The 24,033-nt window shown below is 35.2% G+C and overlaps 6 protein-coding genes across 14 annotated transcripts; 3 read left to right on the top strand and 3 right to left on the bottom strand.

The window, feature by feature from the left end:
- Position 1: 1 nt before the first annotated feature.
- LOC142505937 (uncharacterized) lies at positions 2-1,215 on the bottom strand. The gene is made up of 3 exons (XM_075619080.1): positions 915-1,215; positions 600-811; positions 2-486 (listed from the first exon to the last, which is right to left on the bottom strand). The coding sequence occupies exons 1-3, from the start codon at positions 1,099-1,101 to the stop codon at positions 103-105; spliced, it is 783 nt and encodes a 260-aa protein (XP_075475195.1). The 5' UTR covers positions 1,102-1,215; the 3' UTR covers positions 2-102.
- Positions 1,216-2,004: 789 nt separating this feature from the next.
- On the bottom strand, positions 2,005-3,451 carry LOC142505828 (uncharacterized). The gene is made up of 2 exons (XM_075618944.1): positions 2,782-3,451; positions 2,005-2,568 (listed from the first exon to the last, which is right to left on the bottom strand). The coding sequence occupies exons 1-2, from the start codon at positions 3,262-3,264 to the stop codon at positions 2,347-2,349; spliced, it is 705 nt and encodes a 234-aa protein (XP_075475059.1). The 5' UTR covers positions 3,265-3,451; the 3' UTR covers positions 2,005-2,346.
- A 5,509-nt stretch (positions 3,452-8,960) lies between these two features.
- LOC142505303 (ribosomal RNA small subunit methyltransferase, chloroplastic) lies at positions 8,961-13,424 on the top strand. The gene is made up of 10 exons (XM_075618234.1): positions 8,961-9,225; positions 9,329-9,478; positions 9,932-9,988; positions 10,342-10,440; positions 10,705-10,800; positions 11,136-11,220; positions 11,687-11,739; positions 12,439-12,522; positions 12,687-12,797; positions 12,953-13,424. The coding sequence occupies exons 1-10, from the start codon at positions 9,007-9,009 to the stop codon at positions 13,016-13,018; spliced, it is 1,020 nt and encodes a 339-aa protein (XP_075474349.1). The 5' UTR covers positions 8,961-9,006; the 3' UTR covers positions 13,019-13,424.
- Positions 13,425-13,524: 100 nt separating this feature from the next.
- LOC142505304 (uncharacterized) lies at positions 13,525-14,342 on the bottom strand. The gene has a single exon (XM_075618235.1). The coding sequence runs from the start codon at positions 14,161-14,163 to the stop codon at positions 13,672-13,674; it is 492 nt and encodes a 163-aa protein (XP_075474350.1). The 5' UTR covers positions 14,164-14,342; the 3' UTR covers positions 13,525-13,671.
- Positions 14,343-15,377: 1,035 nt separating this feature from the next.
- LOC142505253 (uncharacterized) lies at positions 15,378-19,507 on the top strand. 8 transcript variants are annotated; one of them, XM_075618156.1, is made up of 4 exons: positions 15,378-15,807; positions 16,259-16,318; positions 16,438-16,497; positions 17,571-19,507. In XM_075618156.1, exon 4 carries the CDS (start codon positions 17,619-17,621, stop codon positions 19,299-19,301), a length of 1,683 nt encoding a protein of 560 aa, XP_075474271.1. In that variant the 5' UTR covers positions 15,378-15,807; positions 16,259-16,318; positions 16,438-16,497; positions 17,571-17,618; the 3' UTR covers positions 19,302-19,507. The 8 variants fall into 8 exon arrangements, with proteins under 8 accessions (XP_075474271.1, XP_075474268.1, XP_075474269.1 ...); XM_075618153.1 differs by having other exon boundaries at positions 16,438-16,523; XM_075618154.1 differs by lacking the exon at positions 16,259-16,318.
- A 1,367-nt stretch (positions 19,508-20,874) lies between these two features.
- On the top strand, positions 20,875-24,033 carry LOC142505873 (peroxisomal membrane protein 11D). 2 transcript variants are annotated; one of them, XM_075619004.1, is made up of 8 exons: positions 20,875-21,076; positions 21,937-22,144; positions 22,267-22,341; positions 22,411-22,485; positions 22,566-22,646; positions 22,748-22,822; positions 22,926-23,099; positions 23,816-24,033. In XM_075619004.1, the coding sequence occupies exons 2-8, from the start codon at positions 21,953-21,955 to the stop codon at positions 23,849-23,851; spliced, it is 708 nt and encodes a 235-aa protein (XP_075475119.1). In that variant the 5' UTR covers positions 20,875-21,076; positions 21,937-21,952; the 3' UTR covers positions 23,852-24,033. The 2 variants fall into 2 exon arrangements, with proteins under 2 accessions (XP_075475119.1, XP_075475120.1); XM_075619005.1 differs by having other exon boundaries at positions 20,946-21,084; positions 21,946-22,144.

Genomic DNA, 24,033 nt, shown 5'->3' with positions numbered 1-24,033 from the left:
GTAGACCATAAAATATATAGTTGATTTTCTTCGGAATATCTCAAAGACCAGCCTTATTCATGTATCATCGGCACAAGAAAAAATGAGACCAAGAAAACAAGTTCATTCTTCCAATCCAGCCACATTCCTAAGTGTCCACCCGATTGCATACGCAGCGGCACCAGCAATAGCCCCGTTGAAAACTGTTATGCCAGCTGAGACCCAGTAGTTCTGACCAGCGATCTTTGCCTTTGCAGTGCCTAAAAGAGCGAGGGCCACAGCCGAAAGAATGCAGGCTCCAACGAACTTAACGTTCTGGTTACGAGTGAATGGGATGAGGATTATGAATGACAAGATTGGAGCAGACCCGAATATAAGAAACGCCACGAATGTTACGAGGCCGTTCTTCCATGGTTTCTCTGTTTGGTCCGGTGCCAGCATCCCTTTTACCGTCGCCATTTTTTCGTCAACGAGCATGTCTCTATACTTGCCGAATATGTTCACAACCTTGACACAACAAGAGGGGATTGTTACTAGCATGCCAATTACATCATCATATCGTGGATGAACCATAAAACGTGCAACAAAATGAGTAAACAAGGCATATGCATAACGTATACCGTGTTCGCATCATTAGCATCCATCCCAAGTTCCTGATAGCGGTGGAGCAATTCTTGCTGCTGAAGCCTCCGGTGGTTTTCCACATCCCACTCCGTGAGGGACCTCTCGTTCGCGGCGAGATCTCTCTCAGTACTGGTCGACATGTAATCTCCAAATCCCATCGATATCCCATCCGCCACCAGATTTGCAATTCCCAAAACCAATACATCCACTGCAATATTCGTCAAACAATCACAATGTGTCAAACACCAGATTCATCGAGAAGAATTTTTAAAAGAGCAAACTGGAATTAAGCTTGAAGTATGCAACAGTACCAGAAGATAGGCGGCCCGCGGAGATGGAGGAAATAAGAGAGAACGACGTAACAATGGCATCAAGCCCAGCGTACACAATGCTCTTCGCGAATTCTCCTTTCCACGACTCTTTTGGCCGCTCATTCCTCTTCTTTTGATCACCCATTTCGCCTCTCAGAAATGGGACGCTGCTTTCAGGATCAGCCATCGATTGTTCTCGAAACTCTTCGGTGCTACGAGTGTGTTCGATTATCCTTATTCTGCTTCTTTTTCAGTGGAGTGGATGGAATATAAAGATTTGGGCGGAAGAATAAAAAGCCATGCCAGCATGCAGACCAAGTGTCGATACCCCAATTGGCTGCAAGTAGGTCAAGATTTACTACTCTACACGTGTGAGATTCCCATCTCTGTTACGTACAATGTTTCGGAAATATATTTTATAAATTCCACTCTCTTTTGAAAAAGTATTTTTATACGAAAAATATTATTTATATTAATGAATAATTTTTTTTTATAAAAATGAAATATAAAATTTCTGATTTTTTGCAAGTGTTGCATCGCATCTTGGTGCCATATTGGTAAAGCTAGGCAAGTAGCTAGATTTGTAGAATTAGGTACAACTTTCTTTTCTTTTCAAAGTGATTGAAATACTGCAGAAAATGTTTCAGCATTTTTCAAAATTAACAAAAATCAATCGACTTTTTAAATTTGAAGGTGATCGTTAGATTTTTCTTCAACATTTACATGAATTTTGTACATAAAAAAAGAAACAGCTCACTCCACACCTCTATTTGCAACTCCGTAGGCCATCTCCAATCTATATCCTCTATTTTTCATCCTCTATCTTCCAAAATAGAGATCCATGATCTCTATTTTCAAACACCTTCTCCAACCCATATCCTCTAAATATTACTAAATACTCTATTTCTTTAATTTATTTCATTTTCAACTCATATCCTCTAAATATTACCAAATAATTTTTTTTAATTTATTTCATTTTCGAACACATACACACATATAATTAATTAATTTCATAATATATTATTTACCTAAACTTAATTAATTCGCTAAACATGGCACAACTACATGTAATTCGCTTATTAATTTTCAAAAGGACTATATGGCAATTTTTAAAATATCTATTTTGTAATTATTTTTCACCCCTTTTCAATATATGAACAGTGATACTCCATAAATAGAAGATCACTGTTGCATACTCTAAAATAGAGGAAACAAATACACGTCTCTTCTACCTCACAACTGAACTTCGTCCACTCCGCTTCCCTCTCCATATCTCTAACAAAAGCATCTCTTCTATCCTCCAATTCCCACTCAAACAACTCCTTACATTCTCCATTCTTCCAAGACTTTGCAACCTCTAGAATCTTGCCATCAAACTCTAAATCGTCGAGCTTTCCGAATATAGAAAGCTCGTCTTCGAATAAATCTAGCATCAAATGATCATCATGGGGTTCACCATCTGTTTCCTTACTTGACTCAGTAACCTCTTAGCTTTCTCTCCAACTTCATCTGTTATCCTTTCCGAATGTAGAAAGCTCGTGTTGGAAAGGCTTGTATGATAAGGACTAAAGGGTCCTTCATTTCCAAGAAACAAAGAATCAGGAAGCACTGAAATTGAGCTTTGCTGATCGCTCTCTTCAAATGGCCATTCTTCCTGCACACACAACGGCGTGTCATTTATATTATATTTTGTGATAAAAAAAAAAAAAGCTTAGCCAGCTAGAAATTAGAAGTCAAACAAATTAAAATGTTAGCATTTGATCCCAAATATTCTTACAATAAAATTTAGTCAGCAAACAACCTTCAATAATATTCTTGTCTCCTACCCACCAAACCTTTGACCAAAGAAAAATAAAGAAGAAATCACCTTGGGAATCTTCCTCAACATATCATCTCTATTATTGAAGTACTCTTCATTTTCACGGCACCAAAATGGTAAATCGTCTGCTGTTAAATCACTTTGACTCCAGCTAGAACTCGTGCGGCCTGAGTACGAATCACTGGTACTACTGCGACGACTATTTGAGTCCACGGTGGTGGTCGAGGTCAAATGATCTAACGGTGTAGATTTGTCGAAAAACGAAGTCCATCGTAGAATGTCCTTGACTTTGACCTCCGTGAAATCTCGTGCAATGTCATTATTATCCTTCCCTCTGGTGGCAAATGGGATCATCTTAACTAAGTTAACCACCTTTTGGAAGGCGGAGATGGTACGCATCGCAGCCGATTTGGATCGGCTCAAGAGTTGTACGTTTGAGGTGTCATTTGACTTTCGAGAAATTTTTATAGGGTACCCACTGATCAGAGCCGATTGGTGAGGATGAAGAAGAACAAGAATGGCTATGATCATCTCTGAGAAAATCTTTGAGCATTAATGGCCTTTGATCCAAATCTTCTTGAAGGCTTGAAAAAATTGTGTGGGGATTATGTGATTGACCCATTTTTTGTCTAAAGCAAAAATAAGCGCAATGTCCTTTCCTGAAAATTTTAAGTGAAATAAGAAATTTGTAGCTTCACTGAGGGAGATGTGTGGGTGAGATATATGAAATGTGATAGTGTTGTGTATATAGTTGGAAAGCGACGATGAATGTGGAGGAAAATGACAAATTGCACGTAGAGGCATGGATGTTTCGAATAGATTAAAGATAAATATTTTTTTAAAGAAAGTAAAATGTAACACTATAAATTTAAGGTTGTTTTTTGTTTTTGGAAAATAAGGTTGCTTTTGTGTTGGAGATTGTTGGGAAATAACATTAATCGAAGATTATGCTGTCGGTGTGTTTGATTAGTGCATGTGATTACGGGGACATAACTATTTTTTTAATGTCATGATAGCTAAATTGATTCTCAAGCTAGCCGGGAGTTGACAAATTAGCAAATTTACGGCGAGATGCTATTGTTTGTGTTTGCGATTTTTGTGACAAGGGATTACAAGTAAAGGTCTAGAACTCGAGGTACATCTTTTTTATTGGGGTGTTAATGTCAGTTAGTCAAATCTATGTACTGATGTTATTTTATATATATATAAAAGTGTGGATAAATGACATTGTTTTTCAATTGTGCAATGACAAAATTAACCTTCTATACACACTTCAAGAATAGAATATAATGTAACTCCTATATTAATTTTATCAATTAACTCATCTTTATACTACATTTAAAAGTTTTATTCTTTTAATTATCTCTGTAAGGACCGTGTATCGTATTATCGTAAATCTTATATGATTATCGATAATTCAGGAATTTGATATGTGATTATACATTTGATGTATATTATGACAATGAAATTGAGAAAATGAATATTGAATATGAATTGACGTTGTAAGAGCTCGAGTGGAGAGGCCGGACGTCAATTTAGTACAAACATAAATATTTTGTACAGAATGTGTGGCGCCCGGACGGTAGAAAATGACCGTCCGAGCGCCAAGGTAGAAATTTTGAGTATTCGGGCAGAACACTTCGCGCCCGAGCGGTATGTTCCAACCGCCCGAGCGCGATGCAAATGATAATCGAACAGGACATGCCGCGCCCGAGCGGTAGTTTTGACCGCCCGAGCGCGGTGCATTTGAAAGCCGGGGCAGAATGTCTCGCGCTCGGGCGCGAGAATTCTACCGCCCGAGCGCGTAGGCGGTGAGGATAAAGATTAGATTTTTGTTCTTTCTTCCTTCATTTCACCTACCGAGAGTTCGAGAGAATACGAGGGAATTTAAATTTCTTTCGTCCGAATCGACTTCGAAACGCTGTATAAACGCGAAACAAATTATATATTTGTGATCGTCGCGTTGAAGGCTTCTGACTGAGGTAATTTTCTTCTGGTTCCAGCAGCTCTAAATATCAAAGTGCTGGAATAGCATGTATTTGAAGTTGAATTTATGATATGTGATAGAATAACCGACAAGAAACTCATATTCGAAGTCGGGATTGAATTATGATATGATTATGATTTGATATGAATTTTTGAAGTTTCAAATGATATTTGAAACTCATATTAATGATTTTGGAGTATGTTATTGATTGAAATGAACATGTAATTGATGTAGATAAAGTGTAATATCAATATCTTCAGGCTACATCAACTGGAAACAAAGAATTGAGGTATGTTCCGACCGGGTAATATACGACAGGTATCCGTATTATATGATATATGTCGGCTTGATTGGATTGATTGGAATGAGATTATGTGTCTATATGCCTTTTTTGTTGATTGATGTGTCATACATGACATTGAGATTGAGATATCGATGTATAAAATAAATATTTTGTTACACACATTATTTGATGCATACATCGATACATGACATGCACGTTGAGCTATGATCCTTGGATACCTTGATATGATTTGATTGGATTCTGGGGTTTGTGAACACAATTGCTATGTTGGTATTATATGACCCGTAAAGCATAGACAATTGTGGCCCTGATGATTGGATATGAGATTTGGGATTTGATGGCGCTTTGTCGACGCTATCATACGAGTATCCCTTATTGAGGCCGGTGTGCCAGCTCGAGCATTGATTTGATAGCGATTCATTTGATTCTGACATGTGCTCAGTGGATGGGCATTTGACCTGATACCTCCACGACATACATGCATTGCATACCATATATCATTGTTTAGATATTTGTGGTATATATGATTGGTTGTTCCATACGGAGCTTTGCTCACCCCAATGGGGGCTGTTGTTGTCTTTGTGTGTGGACAATGGCAGGTACTCCGGGATATCAGGAGACCGGAGAGGGTACTTCTGAAGGGAGCCACAGCTTGGGATGAGATTTTATGTTTATGTCTTGTTCCCAGTATATATGTATATGTATCTATATACCGGAGCATGTCCCGAGGATATGAGTTGTTTGTATAGGATTGGTTTTGATTACGTGTGGGCATGTTTATGACGTGAGATGAAATACTATTTTTAATATTTAAATTATAGAAGAAATATTTCGGGCTCATTATAAAGAAATTTTAAACTCGTTTTCCGCTGTAATTACTTAATCTTAATCAGATTGCATTGTAATAACGATTAGGAGCTAAGGGCCCCACAATCTATCTACATTTTTTGTCAATGATTTTATTGTAATTTTGTAATTATATAAAGTGTGGATAAAGGACATTGTTTTTCAATTGTGCAATGAAAAAAATTAACATTATACACACACTTCAAGAATAGAATGTAAATCCTATATTAATTTTATCAAATAAATCATCTTTATACTACATTTAAATGCTTTGTCCATTTAATTTTCTATCTACAATTTTTTCCCAATAATTTTATTGTAATTTTGTAATTATATTTTTAGAGCAATTTCTAATTAAGTAATAAATGATTCGCTTTTGTAGATTGTGATTTATACATAGATAAAATCCATGATTTGTTTGATTTTTTAGATTATTATGCTTTACACGTAGTGTTTGAATATAAATTTTTTTAAAAAAATTGTTTCAGTTCATTTTGTTCATATATTATGTTTATTACAATTTATTATATAACATAAAATCAACTGCTTAAATTTTAATTTAGGAAACAATTTAAAATTAAGTTATATAAGTTCTTATAAATCGCCTAATATGATAAGAAATTAAGCCCAAATAAATAACAAAATGATTAAAATTGTTTTTTAGAAAATCAATTTTTTTTAATTTTTATAATATAATTGATATTACGTGCAACACACGTGCATCATGCTAGTTCCTATAAAAGTGTGGATAAAGAACATTGTTTTCCAATTATGCAATGACAAAACTAACCTTCTATACACACTTCAAGAATACAATGTAACTCCTATATTAATTTTATCAAATAACTCATTTTTATACTACATTTAAATATTTTATCTTTTTAATTTTCTCTCTACATTTTTTTCCAATGATTTTATCGTAATTTTGTAATTATATTTTTTAGTGAAATTTTTAATTAATTAATAAATTATAGTATCACAAAAAGATATATAAATATTACTATTTCATTGGTTTTAATATTGTTTATATGAGTTAGTCACAGTGATTTTAAATTGATAATTAGTTGTCTTTAGTATACTTCGCTTTTGTAGATTATGATTTATACATTGATAAAATCCATAATTTGGTTGATATTAGGTTATTATGCTTTATACGTGGTGTTTGAATATAAAATTTTTAAAAAAATTTGTTTCAGTTCATTTTGTTCTATATATTATGTTCTTTACAATTTTTTATATACTATAAAATCAACTGCTTGAATTTTAATTTGAGAAACAATATTGAAAGTAAGTTATATAAGTTCTTATAAATCTTCTAATATGATAAAAAATTAAACGTTCAAATTGATTTTTAGAAAATCAATTTTTTTTAATTTTTATAATATAATTGATATTACGTGCAACATACTAATATATATATGGTAGTATCATAATTCCATTTTGTAATAAGTCAAAAACTTGTATTAGACCGTCTTAAGGGTCGTATTTTGTGAGACAGATATCTTATTTGGGTCATTCATGAAAAAATATTATTTTTTATTCTAAGAATATTACTTTTTATTGTGAATATTGGTAGGGTTGACCCGTCTCACAGATAAAAATTTGTAAGACCGTCTCACATATAAAGATTCGTAAGACCGTCTTAAGGGTCGTATTTTGTGAGACATATATCTTATTTGGGTCATTCATGAAAAAATATTATTTTTTATTCTAAGAATATTACTTTTTATTGTGAATATTGGTAGGGTTGACCCGTCTCACAGATAAAAATTTGTAAGACCGTCTCACATATAAAGATTCGTAAGACCGTCTCAGAGACATATTCTTGTAATAATTTGAATCAGATGCAATGTGGTGAATGTGCAAATTAAATTTGGATGGAAGAATTTGAATGAATTTGATGATTTCAAATATACATTTTAAGTTCATTGTCTCCATTTGACTAAAAAAATAGAATGAAATATTATAAATCTCTTGTGTTGTATATTTTGATTTACTTCAATTTCAAATTCATTCTTCAACTTAATTATTTGGAATTCTTAAACTTCAAGTCCTTTGATTTGAAATCCTCCCATAAAATTCGAACTCTTCTATCCAAACACAAACAAACTATAATTGCACTTTGATGAAATTATATAATTTGGGTCAAAAGATTTGATTTCAAAAAGGATTTGAAGAATATAATTAAAAATCAGATTCATCACAATTATCTTGAGTGTAAAGATAATAATGATAGATTTGAAATACAATTAACATAAATCCATCTAAATAATCAAAAAAATTTAAATTCGCCACTTCGAATCCCTCGATCCAAGCTCACCTTGATCGTTAAATATTAATGGAATAATTTAAGGTTTAGGGGTAATTAAATTTAAGATTCTATTAAATTTGGATCGCAATCAACAATTCCAAGCCCATGAACAGTTGTTTCCCAATAAATTTTTCACAATTTGTCAATATTCCTATGACGAGTGGACCCATTATAGATTGGCCCATATTTCATTATACTCGTTGCTGGAAAATGATTAATTTTTTAAATAGCATGTCTCTTGTGATACGATCTCACAAATATTTATTTATGAGATGGATCAATCCCACCGTTATTCACAACAAAAACTAATACTCTTATCATAAAAAAGTAATATTTTTTCATGGATGACCCAAATAAGAGATTCGCCTCACAAAACACAATCGGTGAGACTGTCTTACATAAATTTTTGCATTTTTAAAATATCGTCATTACATTTATCATCACTTAAATCTTTATTATGAGACAAATTAATTTTAGTCATATTTATAATAAAAAATAATATATTTGATATAAAAATTAATATTTTTGTATATGTGATCCAAATAAAAGATCTGTCTTACAAAATTGAATCATAAGATCGTCTCACATGATTTTTTTTTATGATTAAATGACATGTAAAATGATTTTCTAATTAATTTGAGGCATTTTTTAACCATTACCAATATTAGTCTATGTAATGAAACCATATATAATTATCTCATTTTATTTTTGCAGCAGAAATAAATTTTTTTGTGAATGTTAACAGTCAGGTGAGATTTTTCTATACAAATTTTAAAAAAAAATCACCAAGAATCCAAGATTCAACCTTTATCAGCAGGAAGCAGCATGGCTGCAATCTTGTCTTCTGTCCCGCCAACGCCTTCTCTCGCTCACCTCAAGGCTTCGCCTTCTCCATCATTGCACGATTGCCTGACCACTGCAAAATTAACATCACTAGCTTGCACTACCCCCAAAAAGAAAGCCAAAAGGGAAGAAGATGATTACCACTCAACCCTTGAAGCACTCAACTCCAAAGGCCGCTTCCCCAGAAAAACCCTCGGCCAGGTACCCGTGTTATGACTTACAGAACTTATAATATTTCTTTTTGTTTTTTAATTCCATTAATCTGGGTTTCCTCCTGGAAATTGTCGGGTTTCTTGTTTTATAGCATTATATGTTGAATGCTTCGATAAATGAGGAGCTGGCCGCGGCGGCCAATGTGAAAGAAGGGGATATAGTGCTGGAAATCGGGCCAGGGACTGGCTCCTTGACTAATGTGCTTGTGAATGCCGGTGCAACTGTTCTTGCTATTGAAAAGGTTTGAATTTTGCGGTCTTTGACTCATAGTTAGTTTATTTATTCACCTAGATACCACATTTATGCTGGAAATATGGTCATCTGTAATACGATCATTTGGAAAGTTACTCGGTTCGCTATGGAGGTACTGGTTTGGCATGTATGCCTTGCTTTCATTTATAGGCTAAGTTCGCTGAACCTGTGTAGGGTAGGGATATAATGGAGTCGCGATTTTAGGTTGCAAAAGTACTTTTACTGTATCGGTTGGGTAGTACGTTAGCTTTGATGGAGGAATGAAAATTTTTGAAAGTTGGAAATGTGGAGTAGTGAACTTGCGTATTAATTAGGACAAACCAATTTGCTTACCAATATGTGATGAGCGTCCGAACATTGGAAGTTTAATCAATTTTAAACTCTATTTTGTTTCCTAGTTTTGGTTTTTGCTGTATGAGCTCTTGCTTTGTTGAATTTTTAGGATCCATATATGGCGGTGCTGGTGAGGGAACGTTTTGCAGGAATAAACCGAGTGAAGGTACACCAATTTTCTTTTAAGTAATTCGCTTAGGAAATTATTTCTTCTCTATAATAATTTGGACTTCGTCTGGAGGACTAAATTTTGGAAACTTGGTAGACAAATATGATAAGAATCCGGAATTTGAATTCTGAATCACATCTAAATGCAATATTCTCATGAGCTCGCTCGAAATCACAAATTCATTGATGAATCCAAACCAGCTGATGAGACACTGCCAACATAGCCAATTGTTAATAAAACCTCTTTTCGTGCTACAAAAAGTTACTTTTTAACTCCGTAAAATGAAATATCAATTTCTCATGTAGTACAGAGACTTGATAGCTGTAAGACTGATGTATTTAACTTTGTAGGTTGTGGAAGAGGATTTTGCAAAATCTCATATACGGTCTCACATGTCCGCATTATTACAGAGTGAAAGTCCTTCGGATGGAGAGTCATTTTTTGCCAAGGTAGGAAGTCGACCTGTTTACAGGAATATCATGAATAACTCTGTCTGTTCCAGTGCGTTAGGTGAACGTGTTTATTGGGGATCAACAATTAACCCATGAACAATGATTGGAACGTGATGTTTGCATTGTTAAAATATTGAAATCGCAACACTGTTGCCACCAGTTATGACAGTAGCAAGTGCTACCTATAGTATCTATAGTATAATCTTTTCCAGTTAAGATTGGAATGTCAAGCGGTTATCCATCCAAATATTTACTGTGCAGGTGGTTGCCAATATACCATTCAACATTAGTACTGATGTGGTGAAAAAACTTCTTCCGATGGGCGACATTTTCTCAGAAGTTATTCTTCTACTTCAGGTATGGAACATTAGGAAACATATTATTTGAAACCATTTCAGGCGCAAATTATTGCTATCACAAGCAGGAATCTGCTCGAAATGTTAGCCACGTGGAATTTAAAATAGATGTGGCATTATATTTCATTTAAAAAAATCCTTTTCAAGGTTGCTACTATTCAACTTTCACCATTATTATGTTTGTTTTATATCTGTTTAGCTGTATACGTATCATAGGTCTGCGTATTGTATGTGCTTATTTACTTGTATGTATGAGTGTATGCCTATTCAGAAAAGCTCTGTTCTTTGGTGTGCAAAGCTATTGATTCTATTTGTGTTTTTTTTGGAATTTTTCAGGATGAAGCGGGCTTGCGTCTGGTGGATTCTTCTATCAATTCATCAGCCTATCGGCCTATTAATATCTTTGTCAATTTCTATTCAGGTGATTCAGGCACTCCCTTGAGAAGTAGTGATTTAAGTGTTGTACTATTCGAGTGCCGTCATCTTTGTTAACATAGAAACCACTCTCTGAATCTTTATTTTTTAAGCAGAGAGATCATTAGATGTAGGTGGAAATGATATATCAAGGAAAAAGTTGATGAATCTGTATCGTGTCAACGATCTTGATGCTCGCAGAATACCTCAAAAATATTAAAGATCCCCTCATGCTATGAATTTTAACACTTATATCCCTGACCTTGATTTATGCCTCTTGACCAAGGGTGGACCTAGACATTCAAGGGAAATGGGTGATACTTCGATTGTAAGAAAAAATACATATTAAATAAAAATATCATGTTAAGGGAGGGGGGGCGGGGGTGTGGGGGAATTGTCACTTTTGGCAGTTTGTCACAGTCTTCTCTTATTTTCTTATTCAGATCTTATCTAATATCACATGTTATTTGTAGATCCAGAATACATAACAAAAGTCTCAAGAACAAATTTCTTCCCCCAACCTAAAGTAAGTCTTTTTTCTTGAATAAATGCTGGTCCTGCCAAAAGTTTGTTGTCTCCAGCTGTTTTCTAACCTGCTTGAGATCCTTTATGTCCATAGATCAAGTTTACGAAGCTTTTGGAGCAAAAGCACTGTTTTATTAAAGTAAAAGGATGTTTGTATGGTTTTCCATGTCGGTATTTCTGTTAAAAAATTGAAATGATCTCTTGGTATACTACCTTATCCATAACGAAGCCGCATCTGCTTTTAAAAAAAATCACTCAAAAAAGCTCTGCTCAGAAGTGCTTGGTCAGTTTGATTATAGAAACCATAATTCAGAAAACATTTTATCAAGCTCGGTTTTTTAAGTGCTTTATTGAAAAGGAACAGAAGCCATTTGAATGTTTGGATATAGCAGTGGAAAACAGTTGCTTTTTGTTTTAAGAAAAAGTTGAAAAGTTCATGCAGAACCCCAAATCACATTTACTGGCTCATGGAAAAGTGTTGTTGCGTTACACGTCAGTTTTTTCAAAAATGCTTTATAGAAAAGACCCTTTTGATCGAAAAACTTATGTATCCAAACACGTTCGCTAGCATTCAACTAAAACGATCCCATGAGATAAAAGCAGTAGTATTTTATCCTAATTAAGTTTCTTTAGAAGCGTGTTCTTGGCTTAAGCTCCGGTAATCACGGACTGACGACCAGATCCTTTTTGTATTTGTTAGGTTGATGCAGCTGTTATTTCGTTTAAACTAAAGCAAACTGAAGATTATCCTCCTGTGTCCTCTATCAGAAGCTTCTTCTCAATGGTTCTATCCTGTTATACCAGACTTTACGTTATGTTTTCCCCATCATATTGCTCACCCTGAAGACTTTGTGCTATTACTTTTATTTCCTAAACGTTACTTCCGCATCTTGAGGATTAAGCTCTCACATTCTCACATTTACAAACTATATATAATATTGGTATCAGGTGAATTCTGCATTCAACGGTAAGCGAAAAATGCTGAGAAAATCGCTTCAGCACATATGCTCGCCTCCAGATATTGAAGCTGCTTTATGTAATGCTGGTCTTCCAGCTACTGTAAGTTTCAATTTTCTATTTTGTAATATTTATGCCTCGACACCAGTTTTCTTTAGTACAAATCTATCCATGTGTCAAAATACTAAGTGCAAGGAATGATTTGAAGTGCATTTCTGATTTGTCATTATCCATTTTGATTTGTATCGCTTCCACAGTCAAGACCAGAAGAGCTCACATTAGAAGATTTCGTCAAGCTGCATAACCTTATAGTGAAGACATAAATAATACTGGCTTCATTTCAGAAGTTCATTACATCTGAAAATCTTTTGGGACAGTCGATCTGAGTGCGCCACAACTGCTACACCAGAATGGATTTCTGCATTTCTCGGTTTTTACCTCATCGTCTATCACATCCAGTACCTATAAATGAAATATTATTTCAGTCTAATTTTCACATACGGGATGCTGTCATGTGTTGGTTCTCTCGGCCTCCATCAACGGGGAAAAATAGGAAATTTGGAACATGAGCCAATGAGTTGTGGTCCGTGTTGACTGTGTCGCTGATGCTTGGTGTAGATTGTAGAAGCTAGAAACTATTATTGGGTTTTAACACAGTTTGTTGTTCGGCTACCCGTGGTTACTGTATGGACACTTGCAAGTATAAATTATATACTGGGAAATAATCAGTGAATGGCATGAAATTGTTTCAGGACTTTTTGTACTTGTCTGGTAATCTTGATTATCAAAGGCTTATACATCACAAACCCGAAATTTCTGAGCTGTTATCCCTGTATTTTTATTATTATATCTTTTTATATTCAATGGTATTGCATGTAAGATATAGCTCCAAAATTTTACAAGAATTCGTACCGTATGAAAATCTATAATACAAGATCTGCTAATCAAGGGATTTTCAGAAAACCTCCTACCTCCTTCAACCATGAAACTGATAAATAAGATCAAGGGACCTCAACTTAGTGGTATAAGGATCATACTCCGCCACCACTGCACCGTCCCTCAAACCCTCATTCTCCCAGCTCCGCCGCTGCTCCGCTGACGGAGAAAGAGCCCTCTTGGGCCTCTTATTCTGGATGAAACAATCCCTCATCCTCTCCTCAACCTTATCAACGGCAACAGTACTGGTCGTAGCAGCCCTAGAATTCTGTTCATCTTCTTCATCACCCATCTGAACATCATTATCATCACCGGCAACTCCCGCAGTGGAGGCCACCGAGTTTGCTGGCGGCGATGGTTGTTGGTTGAGGAAAAGAGAGAGGCGCCGGTGGGCGGAGAGGAGGGTGGAACGGATTTGGTGGAGTTGGTATGGGTCGGCTGTGGCTGGGATTCGTCGTGCCATTAGGGTGGCTTGCTCTAAGGATGACACGAGTTCTTGTACTGAAGGTGATGTCTCTGTGTCAACCTCCATTGTCTCTTGGTAATATTCTTGGAAGATTATTGGATTTTTCCGTTAAAAAAAGTTATTTGGTACTCCGAGTTCATGCCTTGAATCGGACCTAATGTTGGCTGTTGACGGGTCCGTGGATCCAAATACCCGAAACCCGAGTTGGCATTCAACCATCAGATTTGCCCAATTTCACTTTACAAAAATTATCATTTGGTTTTCAATCATTTGCTCAAGATTTTTGTAATAATGAAATTTATACTAGAGATATAATTTTGTGAGATAAATCAATTTTGTGATAAATGATATTCGATCTGATCCCGACTCATGAAAAAATATTATTTTTTATATCAAAGATATTACTTTTCATGATAGATATGAACTATGTTGATTCATCTCACAAATATTGATAAGTGAGATCTTCTTATAAAAAATAACTCACGAAAGAAATACCTAAAAATGTTAAATGAAAGGCTCTAGCAAAATCAAAAGGTTTATTTATTTAGTATGTCTCTTGCGAAATAATCTCACGAATTTTTATCTGTGAGACGAGTCAACTCTACCGATATTCATAATAAAAAATAATACTCTTAGCATAAAAGTAATATTTTTCATAAATACCCTAAATAAGATATTCGTCTCATAAAATACGACTCGTTAAATCGTCTCACGTAAGTTTTTTCGTAAATACAATCGTCTCATGCAAACTATATTCGCTATAACCGATTCCATCAGCAAAAATCAAATGACTGTCGGCAAACATGAAGAATATTTGGGTAATCATCAAATTCGTAGATAGATATTTTTCACATGAAAAAAAACAAGTGAGTGATCAAAATTAAATCATAAAAATAAAGTGTTGTATAGCACTGTCATGTTGACGATTCGAAATATTACCAATATAATTACTTTATTTTATGTCAAAAAATGACCGATTAAATAAAAGTAACTTATTTTAATAGCTCTAACGTAAGAAATAATTATAATATTAGATGGTTATATCATTTTTATATTAGATATATATATATATATATATATAATTAATTGTAAAAAGATTTGAAGAAATGGTACATGTGGCACGATAAACCTATCATATCCGCACCTCTCCTGGAAAATCTCAAAGAACTTTCAAATTTCAATCAATCTCAACGGTCGGATCATCAGTCCCAATACCTGATCCAGGCCATCCGATATCTAAATTTTCTCGACATTTATCGTCCCTTGTCCGAACCCGGTTATCCCACAACTCAGAGTACACTCGTTAGTTTACCAAATGTTGCATAAACAAATGCATTCTTGAGTTTAATGTCATTGTATACAGCACATTCTAGAGAGAGACAGCTGATACTGGAGACAGCTCTGACAATTTCTTCGACGTGAGAGAGAGAATGGGTTTGGGTTTTTATTTTTTTTTTGGGTTTTGAATCCGAGAGTTTGTTCGCTTTCTAGGGACTTTGTCTGGGTTGTGTATTCTCTTTCAACTTGGAATTGGGGAAGCAAGCCATTTTCAAAATTGGGTGGATGAATCACTAAAGCAACTTGACTACTCTGACTTCTCATTTCAAGATTCTCGTATTGATTCTATTTTCCTCGGGTTTGGTTCACCTTTGTTCGACGGAAAAAAAAAGATTTTTGTTCTAAAAAATTTCAGCTTTCTTGTTTGAAAAGGTATAATTTTCCGGGCATTTCCTTTCTTTATCCATTTTGTGTGAACACCTCCGTGAGAGTGTAAGAGTGCGTGTTTCTGTGTAAAGGTTTTGTTTTCTTTTTGTTACAAGGTTGAATGATCATGGATTTGTGGGGATTTCGAAAGTTCGAGTCTTGAAGGAAAATTCGTGTCTATTTTATGAAAATTGGAAAAAAATGTTATTGAAAAATGTTAAATTTCTGGGCTGGAGTTTTCATCTGAACATATCTAAAGTTTGAGGTCTTGAAAAAAAAACTGTCCGGAAAAAATATGTATTAGGATTCTCTTTGAACACAAAAGGGGGAGACACGTGAGTTTCAAGTAATTAAGGTTCCTTTGTGTAGAGAAAAGGTTGTAGCCGGCCACTTGTTACTAATTTCTTTCTCTTAAAGATTGATCTTTTAAGTCGTCTTGTCATACTTATTCTTTCAGAAAACCTGTTTCAAGAGAGTGACAGACGAGGAAAGAAAGAGGGATGGGGGTGGTTTGTGGGTAAATTTTCACATTTCCCCGGTTTTTTAAATTGTTTATTCGTAATCAATATGAGTACTGGGTACTGATTGATCTATCATTTTGTGGGTTGATTTCTTGACCGTGAGTTTTGCTTACAGAACCAGTAGAGACGCACTAACTTGGTGGCTGGAAATTAAAGGTGTTGAGTGCCTTGAATGGTAGGGAAAAGACAAAGCAATTTAAGGTTGCTATGTGTTATATTAATCGTTTATGTATTTATTGAACCAATTTCTTATGATTTATACCTTTTTGTAATGGCCAATATCAGAAATTCATTCATATATACTTCTTGTATATTTACAACTGGAGATGGAGACCCCTACCTTCTCTTCAAAGCAAAGACTTTTTCCCTATCTATTGTGTGTATGAATATGAAACTAAAATGGATTTTTAGTTAAATTTGCAGGGATGTGCATTAAATTTTGAGAAAAATGCAAGTCATTATCTTCTAGAAGATCCGATTCAGTGGTTGTGTAGTAAAGTTACATGCTTTTGCTATTGCGATTCTACCCTTAGCAGTGGATATATTTTGTTATTTCTGATTACATTACATATATTTGGTGAAGGGTAATATTGTCACACTGAACTTGTTAGTATCTTAGTGATTGCTGTTGTAAAGTTTCCTTCTTTCATTTTCACCTGCCCCCCTTCTTCGTTTTCATCATTTTCATTTTTGTTTTGTCTAATTTAAGTAATTTGATGGCATGAATTTTTATGGCCATTGATTATGTGATAAAAGTTTTGAGAAAGTTGTTGGGGGTTTTCGTTTGGTATTTTCTTATTTTCTGTCTGATTTCATTTCAGTACACGAACATTTTGTGATTGTGCAAGATTCTTGAAGCCCCCTAATCATAAATCCGCCCACTGCTGTATTTTTTAATTTGCCATGTTTAATGATTAAGCCTTTGTTTGTTTAATAATAGGTTAATACAACTACACCCCAACTTTAAATTTTTTATGAGAAAAATGAAGTCTTTAACACCGTATTCATCTCCCATCAAAGAGTTTTTAATACTTGTGGAATCTAATTATTTCGCTTATTATTGCCTTACAGTTCATCTGTATGCAAGATTCACTCATCTTTGTACTTCTAAATTTTGAATTTTCTGCATCAGTAAAGTATATTGATCCATGGATAGGATTTATGATTTTTAATAAAGCCCTTGCTTGTTTGCAATATTTTGATCTGGGATATCTTTATTAAGGTTGGTTTGGCTTTTTGGTTTTTCAGTCCTTTCGTGCTCTGGTAGAAGAGTGATCCCCCTGTCATACTAGAATCATGATTGAACATGGAGGACAAGAATACATGGATGACACCCTCTCAACGGAAGAATCACTATCACAAGCACAAGGACTTGTTCCGAGGGCGTTAGAGAAGGCAAGGGAAGTTAAGGGGTTTGCAGGGCGGTGGAAGATGATAATCACGAAGTTGGAATCAATTCCAGGTCGATTATCGGACTTATCTAGTCACCCTTGCTTCTCGAAGAATACTCTTTGTGAAGAGCAATTGCAGGCTATATGTAATACATTGAAGGAAGCAATTGAATTGGCCGAGTTGTGTGTGAAAGAGACATTTGAGGGTAAGCTTCGTATGCAAAGTGATCTTGATGCATTGGCTGGCAAACTCGATTTAAATTTACGTGATTGCGGGCTACTGATCAAAACCGGAGTACTCGGTGAGGTTACTTTTTCATCAGCGGCAGCAAGTGCCTCAACAGAACTGGACACTGCAACTTGCGGAAATATTCGAGAGTTGCTTGCTCGGCTTCAGATTGGTCATTTAGAGGCGAAGCATAAAGCTGTTGATAGGCTTGTGGAAGCCATGAAAGATGATGAAAAAAATGTGTTGTCCGTCGTAGGACGAAGTAATATTGCCGCTTTAGTCCAACTGCTCACCGCAACTTCTCCAAGAATCAGAGAAAAAACTGTAACTGTCATCTGTTCACTTGCAGAATCCGGGGCTTGCGAGAATTGGCTTGTATCAGAAGGTGTTCTTCCACCCATTATTAGGTTAGTTGAATCTGGTAATGCCGTGGGCAAAGAAAAGGCTACAATTTCCCTCCAATGGTTGTCCATGTCAGCTGAAACAGCTCGTTCGATAGTTGGGCATGGTGGAGTTAGGCCTTTGATTGAAATTTGTCAAACTGGTGATTCAGTTTCACAAGCTGCTGCATCTTGTACCTTGAAAAATATTTCGGCTGTGCCAGAGACACGGCAAGTTTTGGCTGAAGAAGGAATCGTAAATGCAATGATCAATGTTCTCAATCATGGGATTCTGCTTGGATCTAAGGAGTATGCAGCAGAATGTTTGCATAACATAACTTCAAGCAACGATGATCTTAGAAGATCTGTCATCTCAGAGGGCGGGCTAAGGAGCCTTTTAGATTATTTAGACGGCCAACTGCCTCAAGAATCTGCAGTTGGGGCGCTAAGAAACTTGGTTGGATCAGTCTCCATTGAAGTTTTGGTTTCTTTAGGCCTTCTCCCGAGGTTGGTCCACGTACTGAAATCTGGTTCTCTAGGTGCTCAACAAGAAGCTGCATCTGCAATTTGTCGAATTTGCATTTCAACAGAAACAAAACGATCAATTGGTGAAGCTGGATGCATTCCTCTTCTCGTGAAAATGCTGGAGGCTAAAGCGAATAATTCCAGGGAAGTCGCTGCACAAGCTATCTCGAGCTTGATGACACTTTCCCATAATTGTCGAGAAGTTAAGAAAAACAACAAAAGTGTACCGAATTTAGTGGCCCTACTTGATCCAAGCCCTCACAACACAGCCAAGAAATATGCTGTATCTTGCCTTTCGTTGCTCTCCTCAAGCAAGAAATGTAAGAAACTGATGGTTTCATACGGGGCGATTGGTTATCTCAAGAAACTTACGGAAATGGGAGTCCCAGGTGCAAAGAAGCTACACGAACGATTAGAACGAGGTAAACTGAAAAGCTTGTTTAACAGGAAGTAGGAGGAGGGGAAGTTGTTGTAAAATGGAAATCTATTTTTTTGGTCTTTGGCTAATTTTTCATTCTCTGAATGAAATGAATCGATGACGATTGAATATGAGCTGAGAAGCAGCATATATAAGCTCGTTAACTCTCATCAATGTTTCTTCATGTATAAAGGAATAATCCTAATATTCTACTGCTAAATTATCTTCCTTGTGTTTTTCCCTCTCCCATCATTAGAATTTTATCTGATACGTTGCACAGCTCATCTAATGAACCTAAAATCGTTTTTTTTAGTGCAACAGCAGCAGTTGCTTGAGTAGAAAGATCGCATCGAAGGAGCGGAGAATGAATCACTCATGCTTTCTGTTCCCCTAGCTCCTGTTGTTAGGACGAATGAATGAACTAGTTCGCCTCTTCCTCAGAGAAAGACGATCAAACAATTCCCAATCATGGTCCTTGCGGATGGGATCATCCATATAATATACAAAAATAAACTCAACTACGAGGATATGTTTATGCGTTCATGATATAAACCCGAGTCGAGGCACAAAATGAGTATGTTTCATATAAGATGTTAGCAAGAAAATCTCACTGCAAAATAAAAAAAATACCGATGAAGTCCATATTTTTTGTTTTGAAGTAAGATGTTCGCGCAAATATCTTATACGTAAATCGAGATTGAATGGTTTGTTATATGGACATTTCTTGATGTTGTAATACCGGATCTGATAATTTAAATACACCATGTGTTGCACTATAAAAAATCAACACTATTTTGCATGATGGTGCATGTGTTAGGAATGATGAATATGGTTTGAAAAGGACATACAACCAAATTTCATAAAAATAAACAAAACAATAACTTGTACAGTTTGAATTATATTTTATATAAATTAAATTGCAACCCCATGCAGTTTTATTTCTTCTAATTAATATAAATAAATAAACTGTTATAATTTTTAAATAATTAAAGCATTAGTATTATGATAGTTTGCAAAATAATTAAAGCATTATGTTCAAAATATTTAAAATTAAATTTTTAAATAATTAAAGCATTACGTTCAAAATATTTAAAAATACCAAATTTTTTTAAGTAATGTTAAGAATAAATGTTTTATAGTGTATGTTAATTTGAGTGACTATTATTGTTCTTATATCAACATATATTTTATAATATATGTTGTTTTGAGTGAAAAATATATTTTTTATTATTTTAATACATATATGAACGAAATCGATTCGTCTTATAAATACATATACGTGTGACTATTACATACGATATCTTACTCATTTCGATGAGTAAGATATACTTAGCATAAAAAGTAATATTTTTTCATGGATGACCCAAATAAGAGATCTGTCTCACAAAATACGACCCGTGAGACCGTCTCACACAAGTTTTTGTCTCACAAAATACGACCCGTGAGATCGTCTTACTAAAATTTATTTTTACATCTTGAAAATAATACAAATTAATGATTTAACTAATATTTACGAATTATCATTAACATTTAATAAATTGTTTTTTTTTAAAAAAAAAAAAGAATTGTTGTGGAATGACGATAAGAGGTAGCCGCGAACCGCCACCGCTCTCACGACAAGACCGACGGCTCGGTGTGAACAAAAAATATAAATTAATTAATGTATATTGTGAATTTCAAGAAAAGGGTTCGGCACAAGACCCCGGTAATGATCGCCAACCCCACCCCCTTCTATATTTGTAAGCATATACACGATAAAAAGAAATTCTTGTGATTTTTCCCGCAGTATAATTGCCAAATCTTTACTCCAGGTATGACTGTTGAATATCTTTTGCGTGAATGGATTTTGGTCGGTTTGATTCGTATAAATCTGAAATTCGTAGAATGGGATGTTTGTAATACGTATGCTTTTGGTTAGATTTGTTGTTTGAATCATATGGGCTTAAATATTTACGAGTGAACCACCGACTTTTGCGGGATCTTTTGGCAAATAGTGGATCGTAACTGCTTTAATTATTGCTGCTGTTCGATTATTTGTTTTGTGTTTTGTTAGGGCAAGTCAATGGGTTTTCTGTTGTTATACTGGGATTATTTTATGATTCATCTGTGATTTGTTTCGTTTCATGAACTTTGGAGGCACTAGTTATGAAACGATCATGGAGTATCTGTCACTTTCAACCAAAAGTGGGAGAAGGGGAGCGAGTTAGTGTATTTTTGGGAAATTTATTTTTGTAGAGAAGTATATATAAAATTTGAGCTTTTTTTGTGCGTGCTCGGCTGCTGGCTCCCATGAACTATGATTATCTTTTTGCCCTATGTCTTATGCTCATAGAAACCTTTTGTCTACTTATAAAACAAATATATTAGATATGAAATAAGCTTCTAAACTTGGATTAGATAAGTAAATTTGAAATGATTTATTGGCAGAAGAATCGACTAATGGTTGAATTTGCTTCATTCATGTGTTCTAAGTACTTACAAAGAAAGGAAAAAAACAAGGTCAAGATTGATCATACTAGTTGTTGAATTTGATAAGATGTTATTTATGTATATGAACACCGCACTTCACACCTGGTTATGGGGAGATTAATGCATCAGACGCTGCTAGATCCACCCCTCAGCCTGCTATTTCATGAATGTGATTGAATCAGTTATGATTTTACCTTTTCAGCTGTTCAAGGTGAAGCATGAGTACTTTAGATGTTGCCAGAACAGAGCTCGCTCTTGCTATACTATACCTGAACAAGGCCGAAGCTAGGGATAAGATATGCCGCGCAATACAATATGGTTCGAAATTCTTGAGTAATGGAGAGCCAGGCACTGCACAAAATGTCGACAAATCAACCAGCTTGGCTCGAAAAGTATTTCGCTTGTTTAAGGTCCGCATAAACATTCCCTTCTTTGGATGTGGGTTGGATATAACATTCCTGTCGCTGATATTTATTTTGATCTTGTGTCTTAATTGCATGCATGGCTTAAGGATGCTTTTTTTTTTTGGTAGTTTATCAATGATCTACATGCTCTCATCAGTCCAAGCGCTCCAGGAACTCCACTTCCTCTAATTTTCCTAGGAAAGGTATTGTTTATTCTACTTTATGATCTTTGTACTTAATCCCCGTTGGTGTTTTACTCCTGTTTATTTCAGTCCAAAAATGCGCTCTTGTCCACTTTCCTGTTTCTGGATCAAATTGTATGGTTGGGTAGGACAGGAATCTACAAGGTATGTCTTAAAACTTCTCTAGTTTTTCGCATTTATGGGGGGATTTTGAGTAGGAGTAAACAAGAAGTTATGTTATGTAGGACAAAGAACGTCTAGAACTCATTGGAAGAATATCTCTTTTCTCTTGGTTGGGTGCTTCTTTCTGCACATCCCTGGTTGAGGTTCGTTGCCGACTCTGCTTTAGTTTTGTAATGTGATATTACTGTTACTCGTTTTCAAAGCTATGAATAAGTTTTATTTAATTTTTCTATTTGTTACTCAGATGGGGGAAATCTGGAGGCTTTCTTCTTCAATGAAGAAATTAGAGAAGGAACTGAAGAATACAAATAAATATAAGGTTTGCTGTTAGGACACCTGTCAGTATGACTCTACTGTTTGAACCTTGAATTCTTGTTGTTAATACCTTCTTTTGTGCTTCTTCTTGGATTGTTTCATTGCAGAATGAAGAATATCGAACTAAGCTTAAAAAATCCAACGATAGGTCAATATCCCTTGTTAAAGCAGTAATGGACTTGGTCGTTGCGGCTGGCTTGCTTCAACTGGCACCCAATAAAATTACTCCACGCGTAACTGGTGCCTTTGGATTCACAAGCTCTCTCATCTCTTGCTACCAGGTATTTTATTTGTAGTGACATGTTTGCATGCATTTTCTACTTCGTATTGTTTTGCTTATTAGAAAAAGCCATGTGCATGTAGGTGGAGGTTTGGCACGAACCCGTACTAGTAAATTAAAACGAAGCCTAAAAAAGTACATGATCTAAGTGGATTAGAACATCTCCAAAAATTAAAAAAAGCGCCGCCAGCTACTGACAAAATCACTACCACTAATTAACAAATATTAAGAAACTGAAGTCCGATCCTGTCAAATTTGAGTAGATCACCAATCTTTGAGGGGGAATCTCATGCCCAGTGAGCCAAAACGTCAGTGTTGCTTTACTTTCTCCGAATTTTTATGAGAACATTGTTGGCCGCTCAAAAACAATTGACATAATCTTAAAAACTACACGTTTGATCCTTGTTGGAGAGTATGAAGAGAATTAAGAGGGTAAGTTTCCACTCTAAGTTGCTACCCTTCCACAATCTCAAATGGCAAATAGTTTTGGAAGTGGATATTGAAAATTCGCTTGATGGTAGCACCAGGATACATTATCACTATTATTTTTTTTATCAATCAATCATAATAAGATTCAAATGCATGCCGGCAAAGGCAAAGCCCTCATATCACATTACTCGTGTTTATAAAAACGTAGAGCATTTTTCGCGTGATACGTTTCTTTTATTCAATTGTGAATTTATTTTGTCGACACAACACGTTTCTTGTCTTGTGCAGTTACTTCCGCAGCCACAAAAAGCTAAGATGACCTGAAAAAGATATTTTAGCCAGTCAGGAATCTTCAGGGTATGAATTTGAGCAATAAGTTGATTGGTGTGTCGTAGTGTATCCCTTTAATCCTACTGTTAGTCATTATCAGAATCTTTGCAATGTATTGCAATAATAACGCATTCGCCTTGTTTCTGTGTTTATTTTAGAAATGGTGTTCTTTACTC

The sequence above is a fragment of the Primulina tabacum genome, chromosome 10 (genome assembly GCF_025594145.1).
Source record: "Primulina tabacum isolate GXHZ01 chromosome 10, ASM2559414v2, whole genome shotgun sequence".
NCBI classification, from domain to species: Eukaryota; Viridiplantae; Streptophyta; class Magnoliopsida; order Lamiales; family Gesneriaceae; genus Primulina; species Primulina tabacum.
This window is presented reverse-complemented; position numbering and strand designations above follow the sequence as displayed.

Excerpts from the sequence above, each read along its gene's own strand:
- LOC142505828 (XM_075618944.1), bottom strand. The coding sequence starts at position 3,264 with ATGATCATAGCCATTCTTGTTCTTCTTCATCCTCACCAATCGGCTCTG. Across the intron at positions 2,569-2,781 it reads TGTTGAGGAAGATTCCCAAG|GAAGAATGGCCATTTGAAGA; the intron begins GTGATTTCTTCT and ends TTGTGTGTGCAG.
- LOC142505937 (XM_075619080.1), bottom strand. The coding sequence starts at position 1,101 with ATGGCTGATCCTGAAAGCAGCGTCCCATTTCTGAGAGGCGAAATGGGT. Across the intron at positions 812-914 it reads CGCGGGCCGCCTATCTTCTG|TGGATGTATTGGTTTTGGGA; the intron begins GTACTGTTGCAT and ends CGAATATTGCAG. Across the intron at positions 487-599 it reads ATGCTAATGATGCGAACACG|GTTGTGAACATATTCGGCAA; the intron begins GTATACGTTATG and ends TGTTGTGTCAAG.
- LOC142505873 (XM_075619004.1), top strand. The coding sequence starts at position 21,953 with ATGAGTACTTTAGATGTTGCCAGAACAGAGCTCGCTCTTGCTATACTA. Across the intron at positions 22,647-22,747 it reads TCTGCACATCCCTGGTTGAG|ATGGGGGAAATCTGGAGGCT; the intron begins GTTCGTTGCCGA and ends TTTGTTACTCAG. Across the intron at positions 22,823-22,925 it reads AGAATACAAATAAATATAAG|AATGAAGAATATCGAACTAA; the intron begins GTTTGCTGTTAG and ends GTTTCATTGCAG.
- LOC142505253 (XM_075618154.1), top strand. The coding sequence starts at position 17,619 with ATGATTGAACATGGAGGACAAGAATACATGGATGACACCCTCTCAACG.
- LOC142505303 (XM_075618234.1), top strand. The coding sequence starts at position 9,007 with ATGGCTGCAATCTTGTCTTCTGTCCCGCCAACGCCTTCTCTCGCTCAC. Across the intron at positions 9,226-9,328 it reads CCAGAAAAACCCTCGGCCAG|CATTATATGTTGAATGCTTC; the intron begins GTACCCGTGTTA and ends CTTGTTTTATAG. Across the intron at positions 10,441-10,704 it reads GAGAGTCATTTTTTGCCAAG|GTGGTTGCCAATATACCATT; the intron begins GTAGGAAGTCGA and ends TTTACTGTGCAG.
- LOC142505304 (XM_075618235.1), bottom strand. The coding sequence starts at position 14,163 with ATGGAGGTTGACACAGAGACATCACCTTCAGTACAAGAACTCGTGTCA.